This window comes from Meleagris gallopavo, chromosome 17 (genome assembly GCF_905368555.1).
Source record: "Meleagris gallopavo chromosome 17, MGAL_WU_HG_1.1, whole genome shotgun sequence".
Classification (NCBI taxonomy): Eukaryota; Metazoa; Chordata; class Aves; order Galliformes; family Phasianidae; genus Meleagris; species Meleagris gallopavo.
Genome location: NC_139420.1, coordinates 3,795,555 through 3,821,350, shown reverse-complemented (window position 1 = coordinate 3,821,350; position 25,796 = coordinate 3,795,555). Strand labels below are relative to the sequence as shown.

Sequence of the window (25,796 nt, the reverse complement as noted above, 5' to 3'; positions counted from 1 at the left end):
TCAGATTCTGGCAGCCAAACTCCTATTTAGAAATATCCTTCTCCCCACGTAGGACTGTTGGTGTCTGTGTAGAGAAGGAAGTTATGACAAAGCAGGGCAAAATCCAGATCCATGCAGTGCTTACTGGGAGTTAAGGTGATTGGAAATCTATTTGCTGCATTCAGAATTGTGTTAGAGGAAAAGCATAGCCTTGAAATTTGGCATTTTCAGTCTTGCTTTAGATTCACAGAGAGGAGGAGTTCGCTTTTATTTTTCACGTAGACATTATTTGTTTATGAGATGGTGAAATAATGTGAATATGCAGTTCTAGGAGGAGAAAAGACAGGGGTGGTGATCCTCTTATGTCTTGGCTTTGTTCAGGGACATCTGTGACTTCATAGACAGACCAGCCTCCCAAAAAAATTTCCTGCAATATCTTTGCAGCACCCTCTTATCGTTTTCCTTGATAACAGAATGTGTGTGAAAATCACAGTCTGCTTTTTTTATTTTTTGCTTATAGAGATGAAAAGTCATCTAAAAAAATAGAAAAATAGCAGTACTCAAACACCATCCCGTAACTCTGCTGCTGTACACACACGTTTCCATATATGCATAATTTGGAGCTTATGACTAATCATGTTGAACTCAGTGGTACATTTATGGGAGGAAGGTCTCTTCACGTCTGGGAATTCAAATTATTCTGGGGATGATTACATAATTTTTCCTTCTTAAGCCGCATGCAAATTTCTTATGTACTCCTGAGTCATTCTGTGTAGGAAAAAAACACCAAGAAGTAATAGAGACAATCCTCAATTTGTGAGCCTTGGAGCACACGAGGGAGTCCCCCTCTGCTCACAGCACAAGCAGCTGTCTGTCATTCAGTTGTGTGGTTTGGAGATGTGGAAGAAAGTCTTGTTCCTGGTAGGTGACAAAAAAAAAAAAAAGAGATTTAGAGCCCAGTTTTTAGCAGAGTTTCTTGATTCCTGGTATCCTGAGAGAGTTATTCTCTAATTAATTGTAATACGCAGACATACTGCCTGCATGTGGTTGTGATTTATGGTAATTGGGACACCGATGGGGGGAAAGCACCTTTTAGACTATTTAATGAACAGCTGTGAACTTCTGGATTGCATGCACCAGCATCCCAGCTACTTACCCCAGGGATTTTCCTTCCACAGCTGTGAGGTTTGGGTGTTGTTATTGAGATCCAAATGGAGAGCCTCTTTCAGATGGCAAGCAGATGCTTGGTGTGAGTTCACGGGGCAATGGAAGTAAATAATTGCTCGAGAGTGCAAATGAAGAGCTTTGGTCTGGTTGCTTTTTGTTATTTATTAGTGCTCGTTGCAATTCCTTGGTCTCTTTTAAATGGTGAAATTAAAAGCAAAATGAGTTTGTTTTTAGAATAAGGAAGAAATACAGTACCATATGTTGTGCTGATGGAGCTCTGTGTGATATAGTGCTAATGCATTCCTTTTGAAACCTCACTGAGATATTTTACACTGATTTCTGCTGTAATGACTAACTTCTGCGGGACAGAGAATGACGTTCCTTGGGAGGATATGAAATGATCAAGAAAGAAAACAGCCAGCATTATCCAAGAAGCTATTGAGTTAGCAAGATTTTAATGCCAGAACAATTAATATTCTGTGAGGAAGAAATCAGCTGAAACTATGTGTAATACACAACAAACATCCTTGTGGTATTTAGTAATACTGAAAACATAAACGTTAGTTGTTTGAAGAGATGTTATCTCCATGTCAGCAGATGCAGTGTGCCAGTTCCTATCAAAACAGAGATTTACTCGTGTTTTTTGGCTGATGGCATTGGAAACTGATAAGTGGATCTGGTTTCTGTGGGAGGAATTATGAGGTGAGTGTATAAGGGGAAATTCTGAGACAAAGCTCGTGGAAATGCTGAAAGCAGAGCTCCCTGCAATCCATCAGCAGTATTTGAATCAATTTTTTAATAGGAGGACCTGCTGTAAATGAATATGAATGGATAAGGTGGCACCAAGATAGGTGGTTTGTGTGTGAGAATTTTTGTAACAATTGAGACTTTTTTCTAAACACTGTGAAAGTTTCCGTGTGATTACTTTGGTGTCTTCTTATTAATTTCAGTTATCCTGTGATTGTTTTACAAATGGGGTAAACCAGTGCAGGAGACAAGCCCACAATCAAACAGAGAAGGAAAACAGTTTTAACTCTCCAGTTTTATTTATGCCTTCATTTTTTGTTCCTGCAAACAGGAACAGGTATTCTTAACAGTATTATTTAGCTGGATGTATTTGTTGGGGCCTTTCTCCAGAACGAGGGTCTGACGTTATCCAAGACCAAGGCTTTCACTCTCTATTCACATGGAATCTTTTTACCATATTGAGCAGATAATGATATAGGAGAGGTGCTGACACAGTTGTCTTGCACTGATTCTCCAAGCATTGATAGTCTTGGGCCTTAAAGTAGGTCTGAGCTACAGTGTGTGGTTGTGTGCACAATAGTGAAGATCTTTTCCAGGAAAACCCCTTGCTTTAGTTTCATGGTCACCTGAACAAAATTACAATAGAGACAATTAATATAGGAACAAAAATTAAGGGAAAACATTATGTAATTGAATGCCTGCAACATTCATTTTATTCTTTTTTTTTTTTCTCTTGCTCTATCTGTCCTTATAATGAAGGAGTCATCTGCACGATGCCTGTCACATCTGCATTCTCAAAGATGCTTCCAGGTGTGAAAGTCTGACTGAAATAGCGAATCTAACCTCTGCAGATCAATTTGATGCAGCCCTGGCCATTCATCTTTATAAAGGAGGCAGACATCTGCAAGGTAATTTTCTTCCTCTTTTGCATTAAAAGTACCTCCTAAAATTTATTGAAAAAGAAGAGAAGTGCAAACTGTTACAAAAGACAATACGTGGGTAAACCCACACATAACTTAGTTGTTCTCTTTATCCACTTCAACAAGTATTCAGAAACACTGAAAGTCTTTCTCTGTAGATCTAAATAAATGTACTTTTAAAGCACGTAATGCATTTTACAATTAAGTACTTAAACTACATTAAGATAAGGGCATCATATTAGCATTAAGGTAGGTTAAGCAAAGGTGCTTTTCCAGAGGACAGCAGCTTGGCTAAGTGTAGCTCAGGTCAAACTGAAAAAAGCAGAGGCTAATCTGATTTTTCTGTTGAAAAATGAGTCGGAGTTTTTTGGGGACGTGAAATAACTCACAGTTGTTGTTTATGCCAGCTAAATTCTAGGAGGCAGGATGTTATCTGACAAATAATAAGATGTTCTGTAGTAACTGGCCATGTAGAACGAAATTTTAGTCTGTCGTTAATGATACACTTGAAGCACCAGCTTCAAAATTACAGACACTGTCACCTACTGAAATTGCAAGTGTGTATCCATTTTTGAGATCACATTCCTATTGTCCAAATCTATTCACTCGGACAAAGGTACATCATTTGATAGTTTCATCAAATCTCAGTGTAAGTTGCATGGTTCTTGGTTTCAGACTTAGCAGTCCCCAGCTTTTGGAAAGCCTGCATTATTATGTCTAGTGTGCTTGTGTATCTTTTGTTATAATGGAGCTCTGATTTCAGTTGGGATCCAAGAATACAAATACAAAAATAATGCTGTGTGATGATCTTTGCTACCTTATGTACTAGGGCTTCTCTTGCTGGAGTGCCATTTGTTTAGAATTTAAAACCATGTTATGCATGTAGTAATTAGCCACTGTCAGGTTGTTACCTGTGAGCTTAATGTGGTGGAAACTGACCACTTAATTGTTTTCAGTGCTGAAACAATCAACAGTAAACATTATTGACTACAGCCTTGATGAGTTTAAGGAGAGAACATCTCTGGTAACTTGTCAGTCACTAAAAAGAACCTGACACCAGGAAAGCAAATGCTATTAGAAAGGAATCTTAAATTACTATTGGCTTTTGTATTTTCACCATCTTTGGCCTTGTCTGTGTAAGGCTTACTGCTGTTAGCAGAGAAGTGCTACACTATCATGTGGTCATGGCTTGTATCAAATATTAATTTATTGTGATGCCATGTATCAAAACTAGGCTTTTAGCACTGTGCACACCCTGCTGGGTCGTCTGTGCTTTTATTCATGCTTTAAAACTTGTGTGTTGATAAGATCTGAGCTCCTGGCATCCTACAGTACCTTCCAGAACTTGAGTCATCACAAAAGGTGTTGGAGCAACCACTTATAAACACAGATCCATCTTTTGGGATGGAGTTAAGCAAAATGGTGGTTTTGGTGAAGTTTCACATATACTGCCTTATTTAATTGGATGACTTTTTCTGGTGGTATGGCTCCACGTACAGATTTAGCAGGTGGAACATTGGCCACCCAAACCATTATACTGGAATACTTGAGAGGGCAGGAATTGATTGGCTGAGGCTAGATACAGTACCTCAAAGCTGGGTTTGTTCTAAGTATCTTATGAAAATGTGAATACCATTTGAAATATACATGCTGTTTGGTGGGCTGCCAAATGTAGAAAGTAATTGATTGTTCTATTAAATGTGGACAAAATCAAAGAAAGTCTCATAGCTACAAAACAGGCTGACGTGCTGTTATTATATATTTCTTGTCAGTACCAAAACCATAAAAAATAAGTTTCTGCACATTTTAATTTCAAAACCATTTGCTTAAATATGTGATATGGTATTATCAATATACCTTTTTCACTCTTATTGCCCTCTTCTCACCTTGGTCATTGTTTTGCAGGTAGCAAAATTCCTTTTGGAATCATCTTTGGAGGAACAGATATAAATGAAGACATCAGAAGTGAAGAGAAACGTCGGGTAATGGGAGCAGTGCTAGGAGAAGCCAGGTAAAATCTGTGTGGAAGGTTTGTGACAAGAAATTACATATTTTAAAGGCAGATTCTGTAGGAACTGTTCCATAAATACTTGGAGTTGCTGGGAGATATGTAAGCCAATGGACAAAGGGTAAGCAACTTGATACCGTTGTGAGCTCAATCTAGTTCTTATGATTTTATAATACAGTTTTTTCATAAAAATATAGTCTGTATGCATATGCACTGTTTTCTTTTTATGTTTCCTCTGTTACAATCATTTGTTGTATTTGTCCGCATAAGAGTTGGCAGAAGTAGTGGTGATGCTTGGCATCTTTGGCTGCAACTTTCCAAAATGACTCAAATCTCATTAAAAGTAATGAATTTTGTGCTTTGGTGTACCAGTCCTGTGCTCTGTTTACTGAATCATAACTGTTTTCTAGAACAGTATAACTATGCATGCGATGAGGGTATAAAATTCTAAAGCAGGTAAAAATGAGAAGAATAATAGCAAGAATACTTAACATGTGACTTGGCAGCATATCTACTTCATAGGTAGGCATTATAAAGACAGTCTTTGATGTTTAGTGTAACTGTGGATTGTAGAAGCTTGACTGTGGTTTATTTAATCTGTTTGTTTTGGGTACAAATGTTGTAGGCAGTCGCATTATAAATTCTTACTAAAACTATCTTAGACATTTTATATTTTCAGAGATTAATTCTATCTATACACACAGATAAAAATGCTCCTCGGTTTGAGAAGCAGACAACTAAAAATAACTGGTGTTTATCTGGTTGCATCCCAGAGTCATACTTGCTTTCAGAGGCCTTGCACTTGATGTGCTGACAGTGTGTGCAGCTGACTGAAGTATAGAGAGCTTTTGTTCTTTTTTCCTGCTAATGTGATCCTTTTTCTAAACGCGTAAAGAAAGAAGCAAAGACAGAAAAAAAATCTTTACACAAATTCTCTCTGCTTTTTTGGTAAATTGAGAAGTGAGTATTTTCAGAGGGTTTTAAAGTCTGTAGAAATTCCAGTGTTATGTCGGTGGAGTCATCAAATGTGGTTAAGAACTGATCAGTGATAACAATAGAAAACCAGAGGGGATTTCACAACATTTCTCATTATTTCAACATCTCCCTGAAAAAAAACTTCTGCTTGGTCCAAAAGTCAGTTGATTTTAACTGTATTTGATCATAGCCATGGCAAGGCTATGGTCCTTTCTCTTGTTTGAATCCAAAGTAAAATGGATGTAACGTTTCAAATAGGGTAAAAAATTACATAGATGGCCTAAGTCTTATCAACCACACTGTTGTCTCCTCATGTGCAGTCCAACTAATTGCTTTTGATGACAGGATGACTTTACCTGCATTCCTGTCCTTCTCCATCAGTTCTTTCCTGTAGCTGTGTCCCAGGCTTCTGTGTGTCAGGGCTGCTTTCAGAGGCAGCTCTAACTCAGTAACTGCTGTAAAATTGAGATCTTTTGATCTAGGTTAGTTTTCTACTGCTTTAATATGAAAAGTCAACAAAGGTGTTATTTTGGTGGCACTAATCTGCTACAGCAGGTCATTCAGCTGTATGGAGCTGTGTTCTGTATGAGCTTCTGCTGACTTCAGTACCCTGCAGAGGCTTCTAGGAGTGAGCTCTGCTAAGGGAAGGGGGCCCTCGGTGTGCACTCAGGTGTGATAAATGGAAGCATCTAGGTCTCATCCCATCCTTGGTGCTCTTTGCATACCTTCTCTGGCGGAGCTTAAGTACATTGCTGAACAAAGGCTGCTCAGGATATCATCTCTATTCATCAAGCTTCTCATAAAGATAACTACATTGGTTCAGATATGGCTGTATGGATTTTAGTTCTTGTTAGCAATGAGGAAATGTGTTCAGTGTCTGCAACAGGCTTCTATCTTGTGGTTTTATCTTTGCTAATACCACAGTATGTTCTCGCTACTATTAGCTAACTTACTTCTGGCATCGATATGCTGTTCTGTCTGCAGTGACTTGAAAAATGTGGTAGGTAAACAGATTTCAAAGACAGCCCTTAATGATGCTCATTGAAAAATCATTAGGGCACGTTCTTATGTCTTAATGGGATTTGCAGTTGAAAATCACCTTATGGCCTCATTTAAAACAAAGCGTTTATACTTTTTTTTTGTCCTATAATTAAAAAGTATTCTTTTAACAGTTCTTAAGGAAGATAAGAAAGTCATTTAATGTGTTGGTTACAATGAGAACATTAGATTTCAGCACTGGAAATTGGATAAAATATCTCAAAAGAGAACGTATGAGTGTCCATTCTGATCCAGTTCTGTGTTTTAAGCATGATCTGTCACCAGTACAGCTCATGTAGTTTATACAAAACCATACTGAACCACTTTTTATGTGTTATTTTTTTAATGGAAATTAATTTAGGTACTTGAGGTGTAGTTTTGGATTTCCTCTGATGTTTCAAAATGCATTAGTGCATGCTTTATGCAATTCATAACTCTGCTGCAGTAAAAGTAATTCAGTTTTCTAGAAGTTATACTGAATGGATCTCTTCCCCAATATTATCACTGGTATTATTCATTGCATAGTTATTAAAAGAAAAATTGATTTTTTTTCTTTATTGATTGCAGGGTTCTAAGCAAAAAGCACTATGAATTGTAGATTACTTGCCCAGTATAATATACCACCACGTTCCATAAAACAAAGTATTGAGCATTCTCTAGCTTTATAATGAGTGCTTCATTTTTAATCAAATTCCTCTAAATGGTGGTTGTACTCCTTTAGGGTATTTAAATCTATTGAATAGTATTTTGTAGACTTGGGAGCAACAGTTTTTTCTGCTTGTTAACATGATGTATTGAAAATATAATTGCAAAAACTAGAAAAGGAAACAGATGCATCTTGAGAAAACAAGCATTGCGAAGGCCTCAATAACCGTAGAGTTGTCGTGTTATATATGTAGAATGCATTGTAAAACCATAAAGCAGATACTAAAAACAAATGTATGGGAGTAAGTCTGCTCACAACAAACAAAGTAGGAGTTATAACTCAGCATTTATGTGACTTCTAATGAGTGCCCTCGAATTGTTACATAACATCTCCAGTGGAAAAGCACCGTTTTGGCTGTGACTTAGCAGTGTGCTTCACCTCTTGCATTTGTGATTCTACAGAGATATCTCAGAATGGAAATGTTACATTAATACCATGAAATAGAAACATGAGTCTTAAGTTTTTTATTTGATAACTTATGATTTAAATTCAGTGTTTTTAAAAGTGATGAAAAAAAGAGATAATTTAGCCAAAGAGACGAATTATGTCCCATATGAAAGAGGCATTCAAACCTATGTATTCCACAAAACTGATAGTCTTCAGGAATGAACTAGTTGTGGTTCCAGTTAATACTGAAGTTCTATTTAAGAACAGTCAAAGCACATGTTTGTATTTAATCACATCTTAAAAGTTGCCTTAAACTTGATGAACAAAGATTCTTTATTAAATCTGACTCCATAAAAGTATCTCATATGACTTCTGGGTATTACATCAATCTCCCAGTAAGAGTAACTTGTTTCTTTGTTATGTTTAGATATCAGACTTCTGTGGTTGAAATCTCTCTATAATGAGATGCCTAAAAAGGAGGACTGTAGATATCAATGCTGCTTTTAAATGGTTTCTGAAATAACTCTTCTGTTGTGTGGGATGGCAGTGTACTGAATGTTTCTCAAAGGCGCATCAGTAAAAGTCAAGATGAGCCATGGTAAGCAGTCATAAGGGAAAAGTGAAAGTAGGCTTGGGAGCAGTTTTCTTCTCCCTCCCAGGTAAAAAAAAATCCTACCCATGAAGTTATTCAGGTACACCCCTGTTTGCTTATTCATACTTGATTTGTGTAGATTGCAGCTAGATAAACTACAGGATGTTCCCATTATTTTTCTCCTATTTTAAGAAAATCGTCACTTTAACTCAAGCTCTAAATTGTAAATTCACTTAAAGCCTGAAGAAAGACCATTTGTTTTACCAATGTTTTCTGGTTAACTAAAAATAGAAAGCCTGCTTTCTATCTTTCCATCTATCATTATTTTTATAAGCTTTCCTCTTCTTATATGTATATATTTTTTTCTGAAATACTTCTGTGTTTCTTATGTTTAAACACTTTAAGCAGTAGATCCCAGCTATTTTTGTCCATTTCACTAGGTTTGCCGTGGCTTTCACGACGAAAATGAAGGAACTGGCAGCAGCAGAGTGGGTATGTTCATGTGATGATGGTGATGGTTATCATATTAGTAACTACTCAGCCTCCTAAAATGTCTGCTAAAAATTGCTAGAGAATTGTAATCATCTTTATATTCTTTAATGCTGTTTGTTTGTTTGTTTTTCTTTATAGAGAAAGCCTTTCATATTTATGGGCTTTGACAGATCAAATAGATCTGGGATTTAAATGCTGTTCAGTATTTGAAAAGAGAAAGTGCTTCTCTGTAACAGTTGAAATTAATCATTGTTGCTATTATTGGATTCCTCCTGATACCATGGGCATGTATTGTTTCTTTTTGCATCATTTGATAAACTTTGTTATGTTGACAAAATCGCACTAAAGCTGACAGTGAGAATTTGGAAGAATAATGTGAGAACATTTATCAACACTGGAAATAGAATGAAATTCCGTAGGTGAACTGCAAATTTAAAACTGAAGTTATGCTAAGCCCAGTGGTGTGTAATAATACAGCACTATTGACCAGGCCTTGAGGGATATAGGGCACGTGAATAGCACTCTTCTAAAAGCACTTTTTAAGTCATCTCTACTTCTGAAAACTGAATAAACATAGCTAAATGAAATATGGAAAAATACTGAATAGAATTATTTTCATCCAACATTATAGTGTTCAAATACATTTGGCAGTGTATTTGAAAGATGATTTTGCCAGCAAAGTACTGGCAGTAATAATGCAAAACGAAATTTCTCTAATAAGTTAGCTAACTATCAAATTTCAGTTTGGCAGAAAAAAGGATATTCTACAGAATGTCTTTCAAGTAGCAAATGTGTTATCCATGTGGGATAAATTTTCCTATGGTGAATTTAATTTAAAGGTAGGTATTGTATTCATGGAGAGAATCATCAGTACATGTAGAAAAATATAAAAGACCTTTCAAATACAGTTTTGTTGATAACCTCATATTTGAGCTGCCATGCTATTTTATTAGAAAAGGTGTTTAACAAAAATCCCCTTATCTAGTAAATGTGTAATGTACTTCATATTAATTGTAATGAATCCTGGATTGGTAGGGAGCTATGTGAAAACTCATCTGTTCCCATATATGATTATTGGTATCAATCGTATTTTCCAAGGGCCCAGAAACTCCTTGCAAGATTGTGACTTAAATATGCGAAATCCGTATCTTGTACTGTTGAAGGTAACTGATGGCTTTGCTGTTGAGTTCAGTGAGCTCTTAGGGTTAATTTTTCAGTCTCTCAGCAAATATTAATCTCGGGTCTTTGCAACTGGATAGTTTAATTCATTCCACAGGTTGTTTAAATAATGTTTAAGTGCTGTACAAGATGAGTGCAGCAGCCTCTTGCACTTCTTTGTGAGGTGAGCATGCCTGCTTTGATAATGTGCTGTGTATGCAGTAAAAGTATCAGCTCAGGCAGTCTTTAGCAGGAAAAACTCAAGTGATTTCTCCAGGACTTAGCTAATTTGACTGATATGATTGAGTTTCTTAATACTTTGGGGTTTTTTTGTTCTTGAAATATAAGACCAAAGGGGCAGGAATTTAAGTTTTAGGGAGAATAAAGAATAAATGAAAAAACATGTAATTTTTAGGAGAGTAAAAGTAATATTTTAATTTCATAGAATCATAGAATGGCTTGGGTTGGAAGAGACCCTTAAGATCATCTAGTTCCAGCCCCCTGCTATTGGCAGGGACACCTCCCAGTGTCCCTCATCTATTCATTCTCCCTCACCTAGTCTTTCATTTAGCCTTTGAGATAGTATGATAATTAGGTAATTTTAAATGCATAGGTCACTCTGAAAGCAAAACTTCCTGCTTATTTCCATGGAAACTGCAACAGGTACAAAGAGCACAATAACACTATTTGATAGAGCAAGTTCTCAGCTACAAAACAATCTTTTTAAACATAGTCACACCACCATTGGCTGTGCATGTTTGCCAATGATAAACACTCCTAACAATCTGCATGGCCATCTGGGTTGTGGCTTGTCTTTCATGTCACTATTTCCAGCTGCTGAAAAGCACCATCCACTGCCTCACTATGCTCACATCCACTGTTTGGTCTCCATAAATGTTCAGCAGTTATCAGCGGATGTCAGTGGGTGCAACTTCTTCTATGTGAAGGGCTCAGTTATATGCCTTTGCTTCATATACACTTCCATGTCAGACACCATTCTTTCAGACTTCTTCTCTGCTGCCATCTGTCACATGGCAACAAACTGTAATGGAATATTGGTGGGAGGGTTCAGCCTCTGTTGCCATACCATCAGCATCTGCCTCTGATGTTGTGGGCTAACATAATAAAATAAGAGGCGTTACTTTTGGAGCTGCCCTTCATTTTCTTCTTGTGTTTGAAAATAACTTCTTTGTAACAACTGAAACCTAGTGGTTGTACATGTTAAAAATGTATGGGCTAACACTAATTAGAATTCTCTTAATCTCTTAGTTTTTTTCCATGCATTCATTATTTGCCCAAATACCATGACCACGGTCTTAGAATTTCTGAGTACTCTTTATTTAGTAGGTACCATTATACCTGCTGGATTGCAGTTCTAACTCGTTCATTCAGTGCAATTATTTGTAGTATCTGATGCTGCTGTTGGAAAATAGGTTGGGTCAACCCTATCACCTTCATGTAGGTGAGTTGATGGCAGACTGCCAGTGGAGAAAATCGAGACAGAGCCTGGAAGTAGGCAATGCTGGTTTCTGAAGATCAGGGTAAGGCAATAAGGAGCTGTCAGACATCTTAGTACAAGGAGTGCTTTTGGGTAGCATGAAGCAGCACTGCCTTGTTAGCCCATATATTGTTGTTTTTTTTTTTTCGGCATGTGTATTAGTTTTCCACCAATAAGGGGCAACTGGGATAAAAAGAGCAGGTCAGGACCACCCAGTTAACTCACCTTATCTTGTGAAATATCAGAAAGAAACATATTTTTATTTCCTGTAGTTGAGCCTATGATGAGAATCTCTTAGGTTGCCTTGTATGGAGTCAGGAGTTGGACTTGAAGATCCTCATATCTGTATCTTCATATAAAGGATGAGAGCAAGTATCATATGTTTTCTTTCAAACACTGAGAAGCATAAACACAGCTCAAAGAATATTACCACTCTTTACATATTAATTCACCCTAATGTGATATATATTATTCCTATAATGTGTGCTTTATTAATTAGCCAATAATTTGCATTACGAACATGTAAGCAATAGCACTGTGCTCAAGGCCTATATCTTCCATCAACTTCTTTCCTATTACATTGGATAAATTATCCTTAATTATGAATTACATAATACAGCTTCTGTAATAATCTGTATTCTAAGTAAGTGTGAAATACTTTCAAACATCTTGTGGTTATGGCCAGTGTTTTATGTCAATAGTGTAAAATTGGTACCTAAGAATTACCTAAGCCAGTTTTATTGGTATTCAATTTCATTTTTCTACTCTCCCTACTACCACTTAAAATAAAGACTATAACATAAAATTGATCTATAACATGTGAATATATCTGTACTCCGTGTTACACAATATTTCTACTCTTTTCTTCTTGATGATCCCAGCCTTGGCAGGAATATATTTAGTTACTGCATAGTCATTAAGGGTCTTGCAGAGCATGAAACCAAATAATTAATTTCAGCTTATTTTGGAAATGTAACGGTTTTAGAGAAGTAAAAGACATATCTTTAAGCCCCAAAGTCCAAGGCAGGATTATGCTGTACGTCAGGTATAGAGGCAAGGCTGGCTTAATCTGCCCCATCTACCTTCTTTCTATTTTTTCTTTCGTTGCATCTTAACTCCTAACTCTGAACTTCAACTCTTCCGCTTGTCCTAAAAATTAATTGTCCTTCAACTTGCAGTGCTGTCTCCATTATTAGCAAGGTTTTTTTTTGGATTGAAAAATCCAATTTAATTTAAAATGGTACTTATTCATAGGTTTAAAAAAAAAAAAAAACAAACAAAAAAAAAAACAACCCAAGAGGTATTAAATAGTGAAACAACATATGAAACCATCTTCTTTATTTTTTAAATTGTTGGATCACAAAAGTTCATTTGTCTTTTGAAAGATATCCTTAGTCTTCTACTGTAACATAAACAGCGTTGCATTTTTCCCACTTCATTTATTGCTGGACCTGCTTGCTCATGTTGTTTTTGTGATGTGGCTGATTCACTCTGGATTCTCTGATTCTCTGGAACTGTCCTCTTCCCATCTGTGAGCTGCTTGTTGATGACTATTCACTTCTTCCTGACCCCTTTTCTGTCCATTTCTTTTACTATTTTTCTTTCTCCAGTTCATCTTTAATAACTAAAATAGATTGTTATGACTGAGCAGTGAACTGTAGGGGCAGTCATGTAGAAATTTTGAATTAAAAAATCCTCACAAAATGCCTTCAAGTGGAAGAACAAAAAAAGTCGTCACATCTTTGGCTTATTTCCTGAGCGGACTGGTTCAGGAATTTGTTGCTTTAGTAGTTTGTTTCTGCATTAATTTTTGTTTTTTCTTCCTACCCTGAAGTCATCCTTCAGATGTGACTTCACACTGCTGAGGTTGGAGTGGAGGTGGGAGAGGAGAAGGGAAAACTAATGTGCAGAGTGATGTGATCCAGCAATGTTGTGCTCTACCTCATGTAACTGTGTCTGCGTTATGCCACCAGTTTCCCACACTGAGACAAGTCTGCATAGCAGACTTGTAGCTTGAGGAGTTGAGCAGTATATCATCTGTGTGTTGGCCATTTCCCACTGTTCAAAAGCAGGGTGGTTGGAGGGGCAATATGGGACTCTTTTTCCCATTTGCACCTTAAAAAGAGGCACAACAGTCAAATCCTCAGCGACTCACTGAGTCACAGCCTGTTGGGGGACTGTGCTTCTCTCCATGGTGAAATGGTAGCAAAGAGCATTTTAGCCCTAAGTCAGCAAAGACTGATGTTCTAGCAAAGGTTGTTTTGGGACTCCAAGATGGTACACTGAGCAATAGTGTCATTAGAACTGCTTGAAAGAGTGTGATTTCAAACTGAAACTTGCCAGGTAATATTGAGCAAATTTGTTGGAGAATGAGTGAGTTGAGCAATTCCCTACCTTACTCCTGAGGCAACCAGTGCTTTTAAAAGAAGTGGGAACTGTCTGAACACAGAGTTTTTACAATTGAGCTCAAAGAAACTATGCTTTTTTTTCCTGGAGTGCATTCGGTTGTTTGTTTTTGTTCTGTTTTGTTGTCCTTTTTGAAAGATCCTGAGAAGATATCTGTGTGTGTTTGTTGTTGCTGTTGTTGTTTGTTTGTTTCTTAAAGAAAAAGAAAAGTTTCATATTCCACAAATTCATGGTTGGAGTTACAGAAAGGCAATGAATTAAGAACTAGTTTGTCTAATAATATGTTAAATTACAAGTGTACTAACTCTTCAGGAGAAACGTTGGAAGTGTTGCAATTACCACTTTTACTATATCTATTTTAAAACAATTTCATGTGCAATTCTTATTTGGGAATAACTGCAGTAACTACTACTGGCCCATGTTCCTGTGTAGACAAGTCTTACATACATTTGGCAGCAGTCTTTGAAAAGGTTAGTGGTAAGAAGGGCTGGATTCATGTCTGATGTGTTTTAAATTTCTATTGCAGATAAATGTGTCTGTGGTTCTAAAACTAGCTGTTCTTTTTCTTTGAAAACCAGTGTTTTTGAGAGCTAAGGCTCTTCTGTAATTGAACATCTTTTCTTTTTCTGGGCCATAAACAAGTTAATGATTATGAGAAAGTACACAGAGCTAAACTAAAAACATGTGCTTCTATTGACCTGGTAATTGTGTTAATTACAAAATTAATCCCTTGATACTGTAAATTTTTGTTGTAAATGTAATTTAAAGTGCTGATTTTGTTGGCTTTTAGTCTTATTAAAATATTAGTTTCTAATGATCTGTCTTGTCAAAAGAAAATCACAGTGATGAGCATATTGTTATACTAGATTTTTTTGTAAAGGCTGAGCAGATCTTTTATGATGAACTATAAATCATTTTTCTTCTTCTCTTTGAAGCCAGATGCTAGCAAGAAAATATATGTCCAATATCAAGGTGAGAGTTTTGAAATATTTACTAATGCATTCAATTTATTTAGTTAATATATTTAGTACCTGTTTGTTTATGTATCTATCTTCTTTTGTCTGGAAATGTTTTGCTGAAATGGGCCTTGATTTGAAGTGCTGACTCCACTGAAGTCGAACTCTTTGCCATTGCCTGTATTGTGTATGAGGTGTGCTTGAGAGGAATATGTTTATATGTTTTCTTATAGAAAGATTTTAAGAGGCATGTGCAGCCATCCAAGAAACAAACGTTGTATTTCTCTTTTCTTCAACACAGGAATCAGGACTGCTCCCACTGAAACATTTGACTGGTGTAGATTTCTACAAAATGCAGGTATAGCTCACTTTTTTCTGTATTCACCATATTTATTTTAAACTGATATAATTCTGGAATTTTAGAATGTGAAGGCTAACTGATCATGTAATAAAATAGCTTAATGATGTGAAAGTCATTAGATTCAGGTAGAACATCAATCAGTAAACTGCCTCCAGATTGTAAGTTTGTCCAGTTCTGAATTACACCAAAAGGTAAACTATTCCTGGTATGGGTCAATATCCCCTAGGAGATTAGTTAGGCTAAAGCACCAATACCTGACCGTGCTGTGTAATGAAAGTGAGGATGTCCTTTTTAGAAGAGCAACTGAGGTGAGGAACTGGAAAAGAAGAGAAATTCGTATTGATTTTTAATTATTTGGTCTTGATATAGAGTTTGTCTCTATTTTCACTAATATGATGGCATGTAGGGCTGATGGCCTAATTTTAAATCACCTGATCTTGGCAATACTTTAATTAAATACTTTGATACAGCTATCTTTCCCCAAAAGTATTTATATGCATTTTACAGCAGTGAAAACATTTCAGTAGTCATCAATTTGATCTCTCGTAGTACAACTCCTCCCTCTGTTACTAACGAATCCTCACGATTAAATTGCTTTATCATATAAGTAAATGTCTACCATTATGTGAGACTGATGTCTAATTTTAAGTTGAGCATTGTGAGGTTATTTTGTTTTAGTAAATCATGGCACACAAGCACAGTGCCACAAAGATAAATAGTTTTCTGAAGTGAAATGATTTGTCTCTTGCTGGCCCAGCCCTAGCATTGAGTGGGCTGCCAACTAACTTCTGATTAAAAGAACAGTCAACAGACTGGGGAGGAGGAAACTCCCCCTAAGGTGCATATCATCTAATATATCAGAGGCAGTTTTTGCCTAGTTTGTACTAATACAAAAGTGCAAAATAATTCGTAAAGCACATGAAAAGCAAATGATAATATAACTCAGCATCTGTGCTTGTTAAATTATATCTTGAACACTGGCATCAGATTATTCAGTGTTTGTTGCTTATTTGTTTGTTTTAATGACTGTTACAACTCAGTCTTGTCTCTGTTTCCAATGCTGGTGGCAGACTAAAATTTCTACTTAATGTTGCACATGGAGGCAGGTTTTTGGCTGTAGCCTTACACTTATTGCAGACTAATTAGGAGTTTGAATTGCTTTTCTAGGGATTTGGAATTTCAAGGTGTTTAAAATGTTTAAAATTCTCCTAATGTGGAACAATCAGTAGAAAACTGTATTACCATCAAAGCACAAAAATTGTGGAATTAGGATTTTTTTCATAGTCTCGGCAGCAGATTTGAGAGTGATATTTGAGTGGTGTTGATGTCTTAGCTGCGCTGTTTTCAATGGCTGCTGTTAAAATATTTATTGGTAAAATATACAACCAAAGATTTTAAAAGACAATTTGCAGTCTAGTTGCAGTGTTTGTCTTCATGTATGAGAGACTGTAAACAACAGTAGCCAAACCGAAAAGCCAAGGCAAGTAGAAATTTCAACACAGACTTCAACAAGAGAATCATTTCAGTTTATTTAGTAACTCAATACTACTACAGGGAACTACTACAGCGTGGGTCAGGCTGGAGGTCAGCCTACAAGCTCAAAATATTTTTGTCTGTCCTTATACTCTGGAAATCTTCATACATCATAATTGGTTCTGAATTAAGATGCTCGTCTTTAGAGAGACAATGAAAGTTCAAGTTTTTGCTGAAAGGTAGATCACAGAAAATGAATGACAGCCTAAGTACATGCAAAAATGGAGTCTGATCTCTAACAACTTAGCTCAAGGATGGGATATAGCTACTTAAGATCACAGGCAGGCTTGACGTCCTCATACCTTGATGAAAGGCTGCTTTTGATCTCTGTGGAATGTGGTTGAAGCTGTAAACCCTAATAAACACTCTTGTAAACACTTAGAAGTCATGTGATTAGAAGAAGGAGAAAACTAACAAAGTCTATGCAAATGAACCCAACAGATGTGTTGAAAACATCGTATAAAAGTAAGGAGAAGTCTTCTGAATAAGAAAAATACTTTAATTTTCTGTATTTGAGCAGGTGGTGAAAAACTCTTAGGCAGCAGCACTGTGTGGAGTCAGGAGTTTGATTCAGTGATTCTCAGGAGTCCTTTCTAGCTCGGAATATTGTATGATTCTAAAATATGTCACTTAAGATACAATGTTGTTCTCAATTGCATTTTTACCTCTCAGCAAGTTAGTGCTCGATATTATTAGGCCTGCAGCTTTACAATAAATTAAAGATTTACAGTATTATTTTTTTTTACTGTACATCTATGATTTCTACGTGTTTTCCTGATACCTAGAGGCATGGAGTTAAATGAATCTGCTCCTTCAGAATCCATTTAGGTAACATCTCTACTTATTCTTTACTTAGAAAAGTGATGTCCTTACTCATGCTTCAGAAATGATTCTAGTTTCATGTTATCTGTTTGCCTGTATTCATCTTTTGTTTTGCTGGCATCTAAGTAAAGATTTTTTTTTTTTAAATGCCAAATATCAACTGTTATATCTTAGTACCAAAGTTACTATTTTTCCTAAAAATAGTTGATGTGACAAAGATACACAATTTCAGATAAGGAACAAACCAGGAGCCAATGAAATCATAAATAATCAACTCCCATGCATTATCAAAATGTTTTCCACTGGATACTTTTAATATAATTCATTCTCTCATTCTGTCTCATAACTGAATACCTCCAGTTGATTGCACCATATTGGTGTATTTCCATTTTAGAAGGGAGTCAAAAAGGACTGTTGTATCTTATTACAGATTAAGCAGCCTATCTGGGAAAGGCAGAATGACAGCAAAATCTCAGATACTCAGTATCTAGCTTAAGCTCAAGTAACAAGAAAAAACTTCTTTTGAATAATACCTGTTTTCACCCAGCTGATGGCTGTAGTTAGTAAAGGCAGCCGTTGCAGTTATTTTATTTCCCTTATTAGAGTTCTTATTAAGACAAAACATGCTTAAATGATTGCTTTCTTGTACAAATAGTTATATTTTTTTTCGCACTAGGGCTGGCATAGCTTGAGAAAACAACATGTGGGAGAAAAAAACTGATGCAGGCAACAGCTTGGCATGTAAATCTAATAATTTTCAGTGAATGAGTAGAAAGCTAACAAGGTGCTACCTAAGCTTGATCTTAAGCAGGCAGAGAATGAGTAAAGTCTACAGTACTAAACAGTGGCTGTGATGTGCTGGTAATACAGCCTTCTCAGGAATGTCTTCATATTCCTAAGTGGATTGAGTTGGTGAATGTCTGCCTGTAAAAATGAATTAGGTGATGAGTAAGATCTACAGCATTCAATAAAGTAAGACTACAGCTGACTCTCACTTCACTAAATTGAATAGCAGAGGCAAATCCTTGCTCAAATAGCTCTTCTTTGACAGCTTTTAACAGGCTGTGCAGGACCCAATCTCAGAGTGGTGAGTCCAATATCTGCAATTTGAGAAAAAACATTCCACAGTAGAGAAGGAGGACTTGGTAAAGTTGCACAAAGGGAATAAGCTGCCTGTTTATTCAAAATAATAGTGGTCAAATAAGTGGGCTATTTCCTTTATTAGATATTACGTTAAGTAATTTCACTAGTCAAATAATTAAACTGAGAGTCATTAGATTCTTGAGAGAAGTATCTTTAAGTAAGTGGCACAGGACTCAAATGTAAAAATCCAAATTTGAAAATAATTGATGTTAGCAATTTTCATTGTCAGAGCACTTGAAAATGCTATCTAATAAAATAAAAACTCTGGAAGCTGTGAGATAGAAACAATATGACGTTAAGAGATAAGAAGCCGTTATTTCCAGCATAGTTACTGTTGGCTAAGGTGTGTCAGATGAAGAGTGCAGTAATTCTGTAATCTCTACATGAGAACAGGGAGACCTCATTGCTCACTGCTGTTTGCCTCAGCCTTCCGTGCTGACCTGCACTGTTTCGGATTAACTGGTGGGTGGGGGTTCATAGTTTAAAACAAGTATTTGTGCCATATGCATAGTTAAAATGCAGTCTCAGTTTTGCTGATGAGTTCCAGTTGTTTGTTTTGTTGAGTTTGTCGTGAATCGAGACCGGTGCTGCATGTCTTGAAAACAAACAGTATTAATGGACCATTGCACCAGAATGGCTTTTTCAGTCCAAATGTTTGTGTATATTATAAATTACAAATTATTTCTTGGTCCGATAACCAGTAAAATATTACTTACCGTGTCTGCTGCAGCTACTCTTGACAGCTCAAGCTGCTAAAGTTAAATGGAACTGACTCAATAATGAGCCCTGCGACAGGGAGCATATAAAAATCCCTGAACTGGATTTTAATTTTAAAAGCAATAGCAGTTGAATATTCACCATACTTCTGACTTTTTCCCCAGTAGACCGAGTTTTGATGCCAGCCCCCCCTTGAATCCCAGCCCTTGACATGAGGAAAGATATTCAGGAACGTTTTTTTTCTTTTTGTGGGTTATTGCTGTATATTTTCATGAGGGATTTTTTGATGCTAAACATCAACAGGTTGGGATATTTTCCAGACTTATTTTATATTTGTATTTCTTAACAACAGCGTTAAAATAAATGCTTTATGACAATTGAACTTTTGGTTAAATACACTGTAGCACTGCTGCTAGGGCTAGATAACTATTGACCTTTACCTGATCTTTTATAGCGACCTGTGTCTGCCCAAGCCTTACAATTTTCTTGAAACAGGTGTTGAATTGTTATATGGATGCCAAGTTACTCCTTTTATGGGTAGAAAAATTGAGAAACACAGTAATTTGTATAATGGCCAAAGCTGATTTCTGATGCTGAAAAATCTGATCACCAGTTTTTTAATTCCTCCAAAGCCTATCCTTTTGCTGGCCCTGGAGCTGAACTCACATGCATTGTAGAATGATATGCATGATTATGTTCTCCACTGCACTGATTTAATTTTCTTTTATCTGCATTCAGATTGTTTTTAAATCTTTTGTTGCAGACATTCCTGCAGATACAGAGGATTTACACCTGTTTCTCCTGATATGCGGACTCAGAAGAGTCAAAGACCCTCTGTATTTAGTGGATGTATTCTCAGGTAGGTACCGTGCTTGGTTCCCGGAATTAGATGCATTAATTTAGTGTTTATAAGCTGTTTTATTCATACTCCAACACTTCATAATATATTTAAAGAATGCTCATGTAACCACTGATCAGTTGAATGCATTGTTTCTGTACTGTGACTTTTTCAACCTGCTGGGAATAACTGTTAAAATCAAAGGGTTATTTGATGCTTTTACTTCATAGGAAGACTGTTTTTCTGTTACAATATAGTATTAGCGGAAGACAAAAGAAGAGTTCATCTACTTCAAAATAACTTTATCTTACTGTCTTGTGAATGTTACACTGATCTGATGTGTGCTAAGTAATATTATAAACGTTACAAGCAAATCTTACTACCCATTGTTATAAAGTTTTCTTGTATTCATGTAGGTGAATGTTTTCCCCTATTCTCAGCTTGTATCTGAAAAGGTTCAAATATTCTAAGCTGAAAATGTAGCCTCAGGGTATTCCATTTACTTTTTGTTAGGCCTTCACTGCGTAATCAATCAACCATTACATGTGGTTGATTAATGCCAAAAAGCTGATTCTGTTATAGAGTTCTATTCTAGTCATGGAAGAATGGCAGATCACTCTTGAGTGTATAACAACTCAGTGTTAGTTGTAATGGTTGCAGTTACAAAACAGGTAAACTTCAAATAATTTTGTCTTAGTGGCCAGGGTCGCTGCATCCTTAAGAGCATTGCTCTCTGAAGATGATTTAAAATTAATATCTGAGCTTAGTTAACTAACTCTTGAATCATAAGGCATTTCACAAAGCAGAAATGCTAACTGCAAACTTTCAGATATGCCAATCTTTTGAATACGACAGATATTCAAATGAGTAAACTGAGGGCAGAGCATGAAATCAGATGCATATTCAGTCCTCTATATAGAAATAGATTATTTAACAAGCTAAACTTTACTCTTGCAGCTATTTACATTGGTTTTAGAGGAAAAGGAATATTTTCTGTGTTTTAAAATGGTATTAAAAATGGAGAATTTTGATTAATAGAAAGATCTTCCTCTTCTATTTTAGATTGGCACAGAAAGGAGCCCTCTGTTCACCTGGGCATTATTGGACCTGCAGTAAGTTGATGTAGTAATTATTATGGGGGAGGGGGAAGGGGAAGTGGAAGGGGAATCTTTACTAGACCACTCTTTCCTTATATAGGTCGATCCACTTCTAACACATGAGATGAAGGAGAAAATCAAAAGGTAAAACACATTTGACATACAATTTTCTCACAATACTTATTCTGTAAGTTTTATATTAGCCTGTAGATCTTTTCACATTTTATCTTCTATCTTATTTAATCAAGCACGCAAGCAGTTGTTAACATCAGAACCATGTCTGAACTGCTCAGACTACCTTCTATCACTGCTCTGTTTTAGCAAGAAAACTTAGAACACATTAACACATTTATAAGAGGTCTCCTATTTGTATGCATCTTATTCTTAGGGCACCTGGAGTACATTTATTACAGGAGATGCCACAGGATGATCTTCATGCTGCTATGAGAAGGTGCTTTGCTGTAGTGAACAGCTCCATTTCAGAGGGGATGTCTGCTGCAATTCTGGAGGTAATTGCATCTTAGCAATGAGGTTTTTCACTGAGGTTACACTGAATCTGACATTGCATTTTCTCACTAGAAATGCATGTCAACATTTTACATCTATGTTTCAAAGCCAGTGAAGACATAACAAAACTATTTCTTCTTGCAAGTGTTAGTAGTTACAGTATTCATGCATTAATCTGACAAAATTCTATGCTTTGTCCATTTTTTTCCTTAAAGGATAGAGTATAATTTTATCACTCTTGTTAAATTAACAATACAGGCACAACATGAGAGTTGTTCTGATTTACTGAGGTTGTCATTATTCCTAATTCAACATCCACTTCCTGATAATGTTACTAAAACAGACTTTCATTTATTTTTACATCCTTTCAAAAAGCAATCTAAGACCTGTATTTTTTTTTTTATTTCATTCAAATGAATTCCATGCTCTTTTTTTCTTTCAATTTTTCCCATCAATATTGAAAGTTAACAACCAGATTTATTTCATATGTCAAAGTAGGACTTGGTTTAGTGCCAAATACTTACCAGGAAAAAAAAAAGTGTTCTTAAAAGGGAAGTTTTTTGGGCTGATGTTTTTTATTTTTTTTTTTTGGTGGCTGGTGGACGTTGGCTCACTATGATCTCAGAAAATCTCAGAAATTATTATATAATCCAGAGTAATGAATTACCTATTGCTGTTTCTAATGAGAAATCACATGTTGCATCGTCAGCATGCTTCTCATCCACACATCTGAAAGTTCATCAGAAGTAAGAAGGAAGTGAGCACGCTAAGATTTGTAAGTGTTGGTTAGATAGCAAATTTCATTTTCTTTTCAAAAAAGTTGCAGAGGTAGAAGAACGTGCTTCTTCACAGCAACAGTGCTATCTACATAAACAAAAAATACTACAAATAATGTATTTTCCAAATTTATCAGCGTGGCTGATAACTACTACACTACATAACTGCTACTACATGTTTTTATGTTCAGTAGTTGAGATGAAATGGAGCGTTACCAACACAGTGCACAGCCCTCACCTAATCCCTGACTCACAGAAGTAAATGTTAAGTACCTGTCACCTCCTCCAACCAGCTGCATGTTCCCTTCAGGAGCACTAAGAACAGTCGACCAAAAATCAATCTGATTACTTCCTGAGAATGTCAGTGAGTTAAAGATGAAAAAAAAGCAGAACAACGACTGTTAAATGAGAAGGCATCTGCAACAGAAGTGCAAGTGTGCTTGGCCCAGGACGAGTTGTTATGCAAACTCAGGACTGATGAGACTAGTAGAATAATTTTTCCCCACATTTTTCCATCACACGTGAGCGGTTTAAAGCTAAGAAAAGTGCCTTTATCAGGAGATGGAGTGTACATACAGCATCTTAGCAAATATGTGGTAACTCAAAGTGAAATGATAAGGCCAGTTTATTTCAGAAGTAATGTTGAGCCTGCTTTATGGACTACTGATTTTTGGTCTCTTTTGAAGTGCAATTCTAACAAGTTGATTTATCAGATTTAAAACAAGGAAAGGAAAGTTTTTATTTAAGCTCTTCCCTGAGTGGCTGAACTATTCAATTAACCTTTCAGAGCTATTAGATTGTCAAATATCACCTCTACTGGAAAGTTACTCTTTTAAGTTTCCACTGCACAATCATGCTGATTAATTTATCACCAATTCAAGATGCAAATCTCTGTCCACTGGAAAAAAAAAAAAAACTTGTCTATAAGAACTCATTTTTCTCACTGAAAATCTTTACACAGAGTTGATCATTCCTACACTTTTGATTTTGCTGTTGTTCATCAGGAAAAAAAAAACCCAACATCTTTTACAATGTAAAACCATGAGGAAGCTCAGGCTATACTACACTTTCAGAGTTGTTCCCATCAACTCTAAAAGCAAAATTAAGTTTTTAGTTACTTCTTAAGGGACTACCTGAAGCTTACCTGCTTAGTGCCTCAGACTTGCTTGAAGGCTTCTTCTGAAGTGATAAGGATTTGGGTACTGTGCATCTGTTTACTACATAGTTGTAGAGTGGGATTTGATGACCTGTTTATAAATTACCCTACTGTAAAAAATCTCTCCCTCTCAGATGAAGTGTCATTCTAATAAAGTGAAGTCTCTGCCTGAGATGGTCAGCAGTAGGAAGAGCCATCTGCTAAGATCTTGTTAAATTAATAAGGCAGAAAACGATGCATAAAATCTTTCAGTCCTAGGCTGCTTGTAACATCTTGCTTGAATTTGGAAATGCAGCTTTCATTCTCTTGAAAGCTCAAAATTGAACCAGATCATGAATTTCTAAACACTGAGCACACTCTTAGCTTCCTTTTAGCATAAGGTAAGTATACAATAGATAAATATATAATCATCTCATTTTCAAACCTGCCTTAAGGTATGAAAGAACTAGAAACCATAGCTAATTACCTTGTCATTTACTACTGATATATTGGTGATTTTGCTGTAACTGACCTGTTTTCTGTCTGGCATTTGAAATAGAGAAAACAATGTGAAAGTGAACATTTAGCATACATCTCAAACTCAGAAACCTGAAGAGTTCTGCATGTTCCCATGCAAACACTACTGCTAGAAAATTTTGTCTGTTTTTATATAGTTGGAAAGCAAGATGTTTTGAAGCCAGCCCCATTTAATCATTTAATTCTTTTTTATGCTTTCAGCTATACTACAACTGTTCTTAAAATCACTAGATTGCTATGCATATTAGTTTTACACATACACACGTAAAAGCCAATTTAAAGAAAGTAATCATTGGAGTGAAAGATAGCCAGTCTGCTCTACCATAGGGCATAATTCATTCTTAAACAACATGTGAGGAAAAAGATGTTGCAGAGCACTGAAATTGAAGAGGGGCCATAGATCGGGGGGAAGAAAATAGGGGTCAATCCAAAAGACAGAATTGAAAATAAAACCTGTATTTACATTGTTAGCCCCACACTATTGGTTAGAAATGCTTATTCTGTAGCTTGATTCCTAAGCTTGAATCTCCATCCTGTACCCTTTTGAAATAGCATTAAAACACATTTGCATTCAGGTTAATGTAATAAAACAGATGGCCAATGGACTAACATGTTACTTTATGCTATTATTTGTGGAACCCGGGTCAGTAAATTATACATGTTTTCAACAATGCAAATGATTATTTTTACTGCTTAAAAATAGGCTAAGTATCTAAATTACACTCTAATCCACTTCATGCAGTAATTATTTACAGCACAACCCATTTGTTTAAGGCTAGCTAGTGCAAAGGCAGCCTCTCATCTTATGTATTTAGCCATCTGTTCTGTCTTTCAGTAGCTATAACTCACTGGTACCTATGTGTTTTGGGACCTGAAGTTTTCTGGTGTAGCAGTTACTGCCCTACAAGTGTTTGAGACAGAACAAATGTATTTCCCTTTACAGTACAGAAATTATAGAAAACTGAATACAGACTTAGTGACCAACTTCAGTGAGCTATCAGCTAAATAACATTCAGAAACAAGTAAATGAACAGACCTTGTAAAGGTAAAAAAATAAAAGCAAAAAATGTATTCTAGACTCCATGCTGAGTTACAGTGATGCCCTGCTGGCCTGTAAAGCCATAAGAGGAGGCCTCACAGCCCAGGACAGACCTGACTCAAGGCACCATATTTGTATTTGACCAGTGCTGGCACAGTTTCCACTACTCCCTGGGCTCAAATCCAAACTCCTCTCTGCTTTGTAGGTAACTGTCATGAGGATAAGTGGCTGGTCCTGCGGTTTCTGTTTTGTTTTCTTCCTT

At 36.2% G+C, this 25,796-nt stretch overlaps 1 protein-coding gene across 3 annotated transcripts in view; it reads left to right on the top strand.

Annotated features, from left to right (window-relative positions):
• GLT1D1 (glycosyltransferase 1 domain containing 1) overlaps nucleotides 1-25,796 on the top strand; it is a 43,339-nt gene that overhangs the window by 5,232 nt on the left and 12,311 nt on the right. For 2 of the 3 annotated variants that reach the window (XM_085238847.1, XM_085238848.1), the window contains exons 2-10: nucleotides 2,653-2,801; nucleotides 4,719-4,824; nucleotides 8,960-9,011; nucleotides 15,009-15,045; nucleotides 15,331-15,387; nucleotides 20,369-20,464; nucleotides 21,506-21,555; nucleotides 21,641-21,684; nucleotides 21,929-22,049. In XM_085238847.1, coding sequence (XP_085094973.1) covers nucleotides 2,653-2,801; nucleotides 4,719-4,824; nucleotides 8,960-9,011; nucleotides 15,009-15,045; nucleotides 15,331-15,387; nucleotides 20,369-20,464; nucleotides 21,506-21,555; nucleotides 21,641-21,684; nucleotides 21,929-22,049 — 712 coding nt within the window. Of the gene's footprint in view, nucleotides 1-1,740; nucleotides 1,849-2,652; nucleotides 2,802-4,718; nucleotides 4,825-8,959; nucleotides 9,012-15,008; nucleotides 15,046-15,330; nucleotides 15,388-20,368; nucleotides 20,465-21,505; nucleotides 21,556-21,640; nucleotides 21,685-21,928; nucleotides 22,050-25,796 lie in introns of those variants that run through there. The other variant, XM_010720049.4, reaches the window with a different exon arrangement.